General features: G+C 36.5%; 1 protein-coding gene across 4 annotated transcripts in view; it reads right to left on the bottom strand.

Annotated features, from left to right (window-relative positions):
* Positions 1-12,133, bottom strand: part of Spred (Sprouty-related protein with EVH-1 domain) — a 31,633-nt gene extending 19,500 nt beyond the window's left edge. For 3 of the 4 annotated variants that reach the window (XM_083111237.1, XM_083111239.1, XM_083111240.1), the window contains exons 1-2: positions 12,022-12,133; positions 9,388-9,571 (exon numbers count right to left, since the gene is read on the bottom strand). In XM_083111237.1, coding sequence (XP_082967363.1) covers positions 9,388-9,571; positions 12,022-12,041 — 204 coding nt within the window. In that variant the 5' untranslated portion in view covers positions 12,042-12,133. Of the gene's footprint in view, positions 1-9,387; positions 9,572-11,848; positions 11,906-12,021 lie in introns of those variants that run through there. The other variant, XM_083111238.1, reaches the window with a different exon arrangement.
* Between the last annotated feature and the right edge of the window lie 574 nt (positions 12,134-12,707).

The raw sequence follows: 12,707 nt of genomic DNA, 5'->3' as shown, positions 1-12,707 counted from the left end.
AAAGTGATAAAATGCACAATACAGGACTTGGAAAAGATGAAAATCGTCAAACTCTTAGAACTGAAACCCTTATTCGTTATTCCATTAACATAACGCCAGTTGGGGGGGAGGGGGGGGGGCGTTCTACCCCTCTTCTGGCAACGTTACTCTATAGTGTAAACGCTTTAACACACCAACTTTCACAGCGTATAAAGATCATTAAGGTAAACTCTTTTCTTAAAATATTTTTTTCCTATTTGACGCCTTGTTTCGACATAACGATATAATTACTGTAAACAAAATGAAGTCAAACAGTAAAGAACACCCTGTTTAGACAATTTTTACGCATATTATAGCAGTCTTGAAAGAGACCGAGAGTCTTGGACACTAAATATCGTTCTCGTCTCGATTTTAGAGATGTCTCATTGGTATTGTCTCAACAGGTCTGGCCTCGGTACCATCCCTACTTTCCGAGAATGAACGACGAGATTTTGTTTCTTATGGTAATTGTTGTCTTTAATATTTAACATATGTTCGAAATGCTACTTTGTACAGTGAAAAAGTTTATCATCTCCCTACCATAAGCTTTGTGAAGGTTTACGTCACAGCTGCCAAATGTAATAACGGCCGTGTGTGACGTATACAATGCCTCACTTTGAGTTTTCAAAAGCTAATTATTATTGAACCAGGAGGAAGAAACGTTGCCGACCCTAAACAGGACAGGCAGAGGGTGGCGAAAGTTTCAGTCCAATCATTTATCATATACATGCCGCTAGGCGATGCTGTGACAATACCCAGAGGACAGATACCTGCTGATAGACGAGAACAGGGAAAAAGATGTGGCAACGCTTTTGACTCTCAACCGTGGCACGCGCTGAGGTTTTTTACAGGAAGAGGATTGGGGTAAGGACGCCTATTCATGGCAAAAAAAAGTACGAATAATTACAAGATCTTTTTCGCAACAAGATGCAGTCATTATGCCATAATTCCTCACCTCTCATCCCTCTTTCAATAATTCACAATACTAATTGCCGATCTTTCAATGTGCAGTTTACCAGATGCTGATGATAAAACCAATCAATTGGGATGAGGTAGTTTTAAATAGGGCGAGTATTTATCTCTCTGGTATGTCATAATAGACGCAAGTTATTATAAATAGGACGGTCAGCTCCAGGCTATAGATTTATCTTCACGTTACAGTCTATTATTAAGCTAGATAAAGCTCTTTGAAAATATAATTCATAAATGTTTATCGACTGTTCCGAATTTCTTATTAACATTACATTACATCTTAACATTACTGATTACAGTAATGTTTGGCGATTTTCGTCTTTAACACTTCTTTCCGTTAATGTGCTTTGCACAGTTACCTTAAGAAACATGTCCTTAAGGAGCACTTTAGAAATAGTACTCTCATAAGAGCCCATGCAAAATTCGAACTTCCGTCCGATACCAGGCCGCGATCCTTGATACGGCTCCTCGCGCCGAATCAGGACTGACCCTGCACTTTAAAGTTGGATAGGAACTGTGCAATGTGCTTCCACCTGGGATCGAAGTTGGAACAAACTGATTACACATGTATTGAGAACACTGCTCGAATTTCAGAAGGGCGTATCGTGAATATACGGGAACCCCCCAAATGCAGTTTCCCGTTTACATCTCTAGCCAACTATTAAGTTTCAAACGACGGTTATTACAGGCGACGTGATGGGAATACTGATCGCGGCGAAATCAGAATATATGTGAAGTATGCGTATGGGAGAAATACGAACACGGATGAACAATATCTGGAGAATCCCTACGCTTCGTTTATTTTACTTCGCTTTCTGCCAGCTTTGGCTAATCATGAGGATGAGTGATGATATATGAAAGTGCACTCACAAAAAAACGCCCAGGCCGGAACCCCTGGCGTCGTGCGAACCATCCCGCCAAGGAGGCCGGCAGAAAATATTTACGGTGCGGATTATGCAATTAATCTGGAAAATCTGTTGTATTCACAATTGATATCGGCTACCAGTCTTACGAGGACACCCCTTGTACATTTCGGTGGTTGTGTCCAAGAGTAAGAATTGACACGAAAAACGCCTAATTAATATTACGTTATTAGCACTATTTCTCCTACAAAACCACTGTAAGGTTCTGGTAGATATTCTGGAAGTTCCGATTTATTTTCAAGGGGTACATCTTTTGATCTCCAAAGGCTTCATTTAAAACGTGTTAACATATATTGTTGCAAATATAACACATCCTTGATTTTACACCGATCTGTACGAGCCTTATCTGTAATTTTGGTCCCTTATAATAAACTCAAATGACTGTGGAAAATTAAATTGTGTGTGAAATATATACATTTAGTCTGACACCAAATCAACAAACGCATTTTCTGCTATCAGGAGTAAATTGCATCTGTTGCAGAATCATTGAAATATATTCTACAATTCGAATAATCTATATTAAACTTTAGAAATAAACTCCGGTAATGGCAAAAATCAAAGGGCAACACACTATGCAAGGTTTTTCGGGATAAGTTGCAGGAATTTCAGCATGTTTTCCATAACAATAGCAATTCCCTGCTGAATGTATGAGATGCAGCAGCTCTTTGCTGCATCTTGTGCAGTATGTACAAATTTTGTCTGAAAACAATAGATTGATATAGCCTAAGCAATAAATGGATTTTATTGATTTGGTTTATTTTACTCCCTTTCTGCCACTTTGGATAATCGCGAAGATGAGGATATATGATATGATGAAGGGACACAAAAAATACCCATGCTGGGATTTGAACCTGGGAGCCCTGGCATCATAGCTAACTACTCCACCACGGGGATGCATTCCTAGCATAGTCCAGAATGTTATAAAGTTTTCAGTGATTAGGATTTCTCCTCATTTTGCTCTTCTAAACGAATGGAGGGAGTTTTCAGACTGAAGCATTGTGCAACACAAAGGTTATTGCACCAGGGTTGGCATGTTTAAAATAAAAAAGTGTTTAAAACTCTTTTATAGTTGAATAGTATATGAATAAAACAGTTTTGCTCCGCACTTAACATACATTGTTAATGTATATTGTTACATTCACAATACAATGTGATATTTTGGAAAACATAGTAGTACAACAGGGATAAAATGGGGCATGGCAACTGTGGAATACTCAAACAGCCTGAGATTTACAAGTAACAAATAGGTATTCAAGAAGAGTCAAGTGTTTACTTTGTAACTAGAATATATTTCTCATCTTTCCTTGGATGATAAAAAAATATTCCTTACAAACCACTGTTTTTAGAGAATAAGTCTTCTTGACTTTATGCTTTAAATATTTGATTAAAATAATCTGTTTAGTTACTTTATTAAAAAAAAAATACCAACCTTGTTTTGCACACAAGTGACAATCAACACAGGCTTCACCCAATTTATAAGAAAGCACATGAGTGAACAACAGACCAAGGCAACAGATGCATTCTATTGAGCAAACAGACCAAACCGAGCAATGCAACATATGCAGTTTGAGTGTGTAACTTCAGTTCCTATGGTTGCATTTATTTCTGAAGATTGGTTTCTAGTGTAGACGTTGCTTTGATCTGAAAGCTACCTAACATGAAAACAATCTCGTTCTACAAATGATATGGCAACTAATGTTGACAAAAGAGCCTTTTTCTGTCTTTGCAAGTTGGAGTTAGACTGCAAAAGTTGTGTGCAAAGAAATTGGGGAATTGTTAAGAACAATTCCTCTGCTGGTGGTTTTACTTTTCTACTTCTTGGTCATTTGTGCCAAATGCAATCAATGATGAAGTATATGGTACGAGAAATACAGTGACATCTTATCTTATGTAGGATTGTAAAGTAGGCCCTCTGCTCTACCAATAATACCAGACCTAGAATGGATATGCAAACCATGCGTTAAATATGCTGTGGTTAATATCTTTTTTTCCTTGAGGTATGGTAATTCTTCCGTGAATAACAACATTGATTGATAAATTTGTGTCACTCCGGATTTTATATTTTTTAAATTTGTAGTTTAGCACGCTTGCACATTTGTCTTAATTGTGCATAATGGTTTCAGTTGGGCAAAATAATACAGAATCCAAAAAAAATAGTTATATAATGCAGACTTATCAGGGTTGGCAGTGCTTACTTGAAAGATTGTCTGATCTACCTTGGTTCATTCCGGAATCTCTCTAACACCTCAATTATAAGAGCAGTCATGAAGACAACAAATTAACTAGGTTGCTTTACTTACTGCTTAATAATTTGGGACACCCTTTATGAATGTACTCATGTAAATAAACACAGTTCCATTTTAATAAGAAACGTGTTTCTCATCGTGATTAATTTTAAGCATCAATGCATAGCAAAATCAGTTTGATAAGGCAGTTATTTTTGGTATCTATATATGAAACGCAATCGATACCTCTCCTCTTAGGGGAATGGGTGTTGCTAGAGATTAAGACCACCTTCCCTTCACCAACTTCGGTAAAAAGAATTAAGAATGAAGGATAGTAAATAACAACAATGGCTACTAAAAGGAAGTCACACACACTCAAAAAAATTCCTATACACATGATTACAATTATATTAAATAACAGCACCCTGCATTTTTGAAAAACATTTGGATGATTTTAAATCAATAGATGATTCTTGAAGTATTTTGAATGCTGATCACAGAAATTACATCCATCCCCCCCCACCATCATGTCAGGATTTTTTGTAATCAAAATTCTCATATTCGCCATTCCATTACATCTATTACCTAACGCATCAAAATAAATTTATGCAGGGGAAATTTAGATTGTTTCCAAATCAATGATTCTGAAAGTATTTTGAGTGCTGATCACGGAAATGACATCCATTTTTTCCCTCACGTCTGGATTTTTCATTTCACAATCAATATTCTCTTATTCGCCATTCCATTACATCTATTACCTAACACATCGAAATAAATTTATGGAACAGAAATTTAGGTAGTTTCCAAATCAATAATTGATTCTGAAAATATTTTGAGTGCTGATCACGGAAATGACATCCATTTTCTCCCACCACGTTAGCATTTTTCACAATTTTACAATCAAAATTCTCATGTTCGCCATTCCATTACATCTATTACCTAACGCATCAAAATAAATTTATGCAAGGGATATGTAGCGTGTTTCCAAACGTTAGGATTTTCCCCTAGATCAAGATTTTTCTCCACGTCATTAAGTTCAATCAACCCTCTACATTATAACATTGAGTTTTGCACATTTTGAGAAGGAAATGTTGATGAGAAATTTTGAAAATGGAACTTACGTAATGAAAGTTTATGATTTTCATGTCAATGTGTTTTGTAAGGATAGAAGTTGGATTAAATGCTTACTATTATATAAGCATTTATTTTTCAAAATTGGAGGATGTGTATTCTAGAAAACCAATATTTTACCATCATCTAATCAGAGCCATCTACTGGGAAAATGATGGAACTATACATTTTATTGTGAAATTAAGGTAGATAATATATTGCTATTTTCTGAAAAAACTAGATGTGATGGGTAAAAATGGATTTCATTTATGGAATCAGCATGCTGAAATTATTCAGAGACAACAGTTATCTGTGCGAGTCATCCAAACACACGCAGGCCTGTGTAATCAATCAGATTTGCATAACTCAAATATTTACAGTTCAAGGCACCACTGGCGGAACAACATGCATACTTAGGGCTGCAATGCATAACTAAGTAGTGTCAAATACCCATAAAATACATGTATCTATAGTGGTACCACAGGGAAAAGAGCCTGCAACTCCTGTGCATTGTACTCCCACGTGGACGAGGGGAAGGTGCACAAAGGATTTATTTTCCTTCTAGTCGATCTATAATTCACATTATTCCATTTTACTAACATTACTGTTACATGTGGGAACATTTTGGACAAGTTTTCAAAATTCCTGTGTACCCCAATACCCTAACTAGGAACATATCCTCTTGAACTTCCTATGGGAATATTTCACCATGACCATTTGGGTATAAAAAGATCCTGATATCTCCACTGAGGATCTACTCTCAGTTTCACCCTTGACTCTGCTAGTGATAGCTTCAATTCACATGTTGGTGAGAATTGCCATTTGTTCTTTTGTCACTTGACAATTTATTGCTATACATTTCAGGGTAAGATCATGTTAATTGGCATATCTCAATTGGGGAGATCACTTAAATTTAGACTTCAACATGGGTAAGATTGAACTTTACTTTTAAAATTCTAAGCTGTTTGGGGAAAAAGCACTTCAAGTCAAAAAATGTTAATTTTACAGCAGACAGTTTATTATTTATATTTATTCTTTTAATAGCAAACATTAGAGATATGATACAAAAGTTGGATCATCAATTGGATCTTTACACAAGCCCAATATAAAACTATAGTGATAATATTTTATTTAATTGATTCAGTGTAACTTGGGTGAAAGCAACAGGAAATCACAATATGTGCCTTTCCCGAACACCCTAGAATTGACAGTTTATAAATGTACCCTGGGGGTAGATAATTTACCTATCCACATTATTCCGCTAATGCTAAGAAGCAGGAAAACATGGAGGTGATATGAAACTTGTATATATATATATCTCATGGCACGATAAGGTTATAGATAATGTAGACGACAAAACTAAAATTTTCGAAAAATTCACATTCAAGCTCCAAATGGAAAATTTTGTCTGCCTGGCTGTCTTCGTTACACTACTTTGATTTTAATTCTTGTACTTCACAAATCACACTACAAAACCATTAAAAACACACACATTTTCTGTGACTGTACAAGCATTAAAACACAAACAAAAAACAGAGAATTCCAAAATTAACCTGCAATATCTGAGAGCTCATCATATATTCACTCCCACTCTGAGTTTATGAAAACAATTTTTAAAAAATAATTTTTCAACCTGACTAAATTTCACATATGCACATTGCAATGTGCTAACAATGACAGCAAAAATGATGGGACACATGTAGTTGTTCAGGTTTCAACAGTGAAATTGTACAGAGACTAGGTAGTAATTTTAAATGCTGGATATGAGTTTTAAACTTCTGAGAAAGTAATTAGTGCAGTCTTAAGTCACACAAATTACAGTTTTCCGAGAAATATGATGGAAAAACTAGGTTGCTTAAGATGTACCCTGTGAAGCACTATATTTGCATACAAAATGACCTATGCAGAAGAGAGGAAAGACACTATCCTAATCTTCTCAACAATTGGTTAGTAACCAGGCAAAATTTCGGCAATGTCCTGGCATTGTGAGGACAATTTGAGAACTTCTTGAAAGCCAAGAAACCGAGGCGATGGGATTGTATGTGCTGACTGACTACAGCTCACGAGAAGATCCCCAAATGAGGGGAAGACTGGTCTATTTGCAGATTTTAGGGGTAGCAGTAAGTCTTCTGCTGCGGTCAATGCCGTTATGGAAGTGCTTGTGCATGGTTTTCTTGGTGTTTTAAGAGTTATGGCAGGTGTAAGGAGTAAAGGTGCTACTGTGCATAGTGAAGCAAGTGAGATTATCAGCACAGTTATTGAATTCTGAGATCGTGATTCTGAAGAAAAGAAATCTGTCAATTACGCAGAGCACCAAGAGTGCGTCTGCAGCAACAGATTTGTCGGAGCCGACAATCAAGAGGATTCGGAAAGAATAGCTTGAACAGAATGATCGGCCACTGATGAGAAAATTTGTTTCCCCCGGAAAGATTAGGAAAACACCACTTCACCGTAATGTGACTCAATGATTTTGACATGAATGTCATCATGAATTCAATTAGTTTTGAATTATGAATTTGTTTATTTCTCATTGGTTGCAGTTTTTTCTTTTCAGTGTACAGAATATTTTTGTATTGCTTATCCCGTACATTAGTTAGCTGTGTTGTGTCTGAAAAGTTCGAATAAAATAAACTATCAACAATGTAGATATGAATCAATCAGCCCAAAAATGTTCATGCCAAACCTAGATTGATTAAGTAATGCTTATCATTGTTAACATTTGTAGCTCTGCACATTGTAAGTGCAAATAAATGTTCCCCATTTTTCTTTGCCATTTTCTTCGAACGTCAGTGCTGTAACAGCCAATTCAGTCGTTAAAAATATCTTAAACATTGTAGTTAGTACAATCGTCAGGTTCTTTGTTTAAAAAAATCAAAAGAAAAAATCGGTGTACTCTGTCAAGAAATCAACACCAGATTGACGATGCTCATACCTTGACCGCTAATGTGGATACCCCCTGACCATGCGTGGACAGTGATTAGAGCGTAGATGTGAATCAAGCCTTACAGCGAGACCAAAGCGTTTGTTTCTGACCCAGGGTGCACTCCACCAACGTTAATAGTGGAGTTGCCTGCCTCTACGTCACTTGACTTCCAGCAGGGATCTTCTCCTGAGAGGTGAGCTGCACGTGTCGCCAAATGAATAAAGCTGCTCAGCAGGCCATGGCACTTAGTGGGATGTTGCACCATGAAGTTTAGATTTTTAGTTTAACAAGGCAAATTATAGGTGTGATTATAATGCCTGCCTAATCTACATGTAAGGTTATAAAAACCACTTCATGCCATACATAAATGCTCAATAGATGGCAGCAGTATTCTGTAGCAAACATATGGGAGTAACTGGACAAACATAATTCACCAAAAAAGACAAAGTATGAAACTAGTATGAACTGGTATGAACAGAAACCGAATGAAATGCATTATAATAATATCAGAATTATATATTCAGACTAGGATTACAAAGTTAACCTGGGATTTGGAACTCTCATCATAAGACAATAATAAGTTTGCTACAGGTAAGAGGTATTCAATGCTACAATATTTCATCTAGCACATACACAAAGTACTTGACAATGACAACACCAACAAATGTTATTGATTTCAAGATCAAGCTGCTGTTCTGTACAATCTAAATTAATTCGGTATAATTTAACAATACAGGGAATTTCTCCAATTCGTTTGAATTTTCGGTTACTTACTAATTTGGGTCTCCTAATCACGAATCTGCAGTCAAAATTTGGCGCTCACGTATAAATTTCGCGCTTATTTGGGGGCAGGTGAATCCCGCCAATTTCTAACATGCCCTTAACAGGGAGTCTATAGATATAGGCGGGTAGCCGGAGCGGAGCGGAGGCGGGGCCGCGATAGCGGTTGGGGGCGGTAAGTCGATTACCCCAGGGGCGGAGCCCGGAACCGGCGGGAAATTCGGAAATCGAGGGTGTGGAAATAAGAACTTAATTTCGATTATTTTCCTATTTCCACGTGTGAGCGCCAAATTTTGACTGCAGATTCGTGATTAGGGGGCCAAAATTAGTGAGTATGCCGAATTTCAAACAAAATGGAGAAATTCCCTGTATTGTAAAATCGCTCCATTAATTCTTCAATCAAAGCAATACCCATTCACAATTATGCAGTACTTACCGATTGATCTGATATCCTTCGGCCAAAGATCAGATACTCGTGTTTCGATTGGTCACGGTCACAGGGTATGGTGCGTTTTCGGACAGACACGTTGGAAAGGCCCCCTCCCCCCATAGGGACCCAGCCCCCCGAGCTGTCATCGCGCATCATCACCTGTGCCCGCACACGAACCAAACAGTTCCCACTGAAAAGAGAGAAGAAACAAGTCAATATAGAAACAGGCTTCATGTAGCTTTCATCTTCCAGTTTATTACAGCAACAAAGAATAAAAAAAAACAAATAAAGACTATTCATGTCTCAACCTGGAATCACGACATATTGTGCTAACAGTGCTACTATGAGGGCTGGTAAATATCAACAAGTATTTATAATAATATCTGCTATTTCATCTTCTGAAAGGCTACAAATGAAACCAAAATTTGTTTGCCATGTAACACTGTTCAGAACAGAACAGCATGGATGTGCTTATAATACACAATGGCAAACTTCCAATTTCATGCAAGTTGTATACATATTCAACAAATAAAAATAAGTTTGTAAAAAGGAACTGGGGCATCCCATGAAAAGTGGTCCTGCTCCATGTAAATAAAAAAGCAATCAATCTGAAAATTATTATTGTTTCTAATTGCATTCAAGTTCAAAGATTTGTGAATGCACATAAATTGAATATTTCATCAACAAGAATTACCATCATCTGTAACCTATATGCTTCACAGCAAATGAAGTCAACACATTTCCATTAATGTTTTTCATGCATTCAGGCTATGTCATCATACTATTTTTTTTATTTATTTATTAGCAGACACCACAGGTACTACATAATTCAATGAAAGCAGTTCATCATGAATATTTTAATCCAATCTCCGGTAATGGTTCCGATTGTTTTATGATTATCGTAGAATTTTGGCAATCATTGTCACACGAAATTTGAAGTTTCCTTAAAGTAATAAGCACTGTTTGGATATCGAAAAAAGTTGTTTATGTTGAAAAAAACAACAACTTAATTACCTTACACAAGCATGCATTCTTCCCATGGAGAATGTATTATCCGTTGACAAGCGACTAAGTATTGTAGACTACTGGGAATTAATGTAGAAGTAAATCTGAACCTTAGTAGAATGTATTTAAGGAATATTTTAATGCTAAGAGAACCAAACCTGGTCTGTCTAACCTAACTACAAAAGCATACATTGAACAAAATCTTAAGTAGCCTAATAGCTAAAACTCCACAGTATGTGTTAACAGAAGTAAACCGAAATCGAACTATGTTAAAATTGCATTTGTAGCATGATGAAATCGCAATAAAACAAAAGGAACTTGGGCCCTCCAGAGAATTCTGATACCAGAGCCTTTCTTGTCAGGAAAATAAAAAAATGCAGTCCAGGGTGTACTTGATATGTAGATAAGAGGCTGATATTTGGGTGTCTTACGAAAATGTCACTCTTTACAGCCCTAGAGATAATAGAATGTTATACAAAAGGAATAATTTTACAAACATTTAGCACTTATAATGAATGATCTCTATAGTACAATGAGTACTTATGGCAGGTTCACATTCCCCCGGCTGTCAGCAGTACATAACATTTACATCAAACTTACTCGGGCATCTGTTTTTCCAATTAAGAAAAAGTATTAATAAATATACGATCATGTAATTTTGATCAAAAATTTCCGAAAAACCTCATTTAAACAATCTAATTAATATGACCAACGAGCAATTAGGAACGTACTGTCAATTTATCGTGAAAATTTTGCAGTTTCTTATCAGATATCAATATAACTAAATGATAGACGTTAATCAAATATTGAAAACATTACACACGACTGTAGCAAGAGTTGAAGTAAACATTAACAGAAGACACACCCCTCTGCAAAACCGTTCGTACCAGTACTTGCAATTAACAGCGCATGGTTAATATTTTGAAATGCTGTTTTCCCACTTTAAAATAGATGTACGCAGGAAATTAACTATACTTATTTAAATAATTAGTTCGTTGTTCAACATGTTCATCGCCCCGTGCATTTGTTGCTGAATTAATTTCTTCCTGACAGAAAAGCAAGCTGTGAAGGTGTAACCCATACGATTTCACCTTTTACGTAGTAGTTAGAACTTTAAAAAACGGAAAACAAGAAAAGAATAATATTGCAATAAATAGTAATCTCAAAGGTTCAATAATTTCGCTGCTTCTTGCTTTAGAAAAATTGCAACTTCCCTTACATTTGACTCCCCTCCTATATTTCCGCATAAGTAACCGATTGCCTTGTTCATTCGCTTGATTGATCCTACTGCCACTTGCCAGTTATGAATGAAACTTTGTGCCCATTGATTTCTTTACTGTCAAAGAATTTCGTAATGGCAAAGCGTACCACTTTTCCGAGTGCACTTCATACATCACATTTGTCAACAAATTTTCTGGGAAAATGCAATAAATATAAACCCGAAAAAACCCTGCAGACCTACATATATGATAGCTTCATAGTATAGTGAAGAATATGTTAACAATAACGGACCAACAGCACGAAAACTCCGGGAAAATGGAGGCGAGCAGTAGACATGCGATGACCTGGCCCAGTTATCGACCCTCCTCTTCACACAAATAGTCACACAACAAAGAAGAAAAGCGCAGTACTTACTCTTCATATCCCTCTGTCATGTTTTTCACGATAAAAAACCCTAAATTTCCTCCATTTGTTTGTACTCTCCACCATCTTTGAGGCACATACAATTCATGAGCCACTAGTTCAACACACAGGAAATGGGAAGGACTACTAACCTACCAATCTGTAACTTGATCATACAAAAATATAGTTCGTGATTTACGAGATATACATTAGAGAGCGTACTGTTATATTGTAAATGGAAAGTAAGATAAATGTTTCCTATACATATTGAACATATTTATACTATCAAGGGACTATGCTACAGAAATTATCTAAATTTCGACGGTTAGGATGCTGGCGGACGGATATAAAAGTCAAAATGGCGGCATAGACTTAGTTGTTAATGAGTCGCTTTCTGCGATGCAGCGTACATAGAGCAAAGGACAGGTGGGCAGGGTAACTTGCTTACGCGAGTGTGAATGGTATGCCCGCAAGAATCGCAAGTCTTCTGAAACAGAACATATTTCACTGTTCCTTTTGAAAATTCAGGGATAAATATTTCAAAGCGTCCTTTTGTTTGTGATGTCAATAAAGAATTGATTTCATTGTGATCCTTGAGGCAGCGTCAAATTTACGGTCCCCGCCAGAATCAGATTAAAGCGTAAGAAAAAAATGCAAACCTCTATTGATTGGAATAAGGAAATTAGAAATAATTTTAA

Source organism: Lepisma saccharinum, chromosome 25 (genome assembly GCF_977018435.1).
Source record: "Lepisma saccharinum chromosome 25, izLepSacc3.1, whole genome shotgun sequence".
Taxonomy (NCBI): domain Eukaryota; kingdom Metazoa; phylum Arthropoda; class Insecta; order Zygentoma; family Lepismatidae; genus Lepisma; species Lepisma saccharinum.
This window is presented reverse-complemented; position numbering and strand designations above follow the sequence as displayed.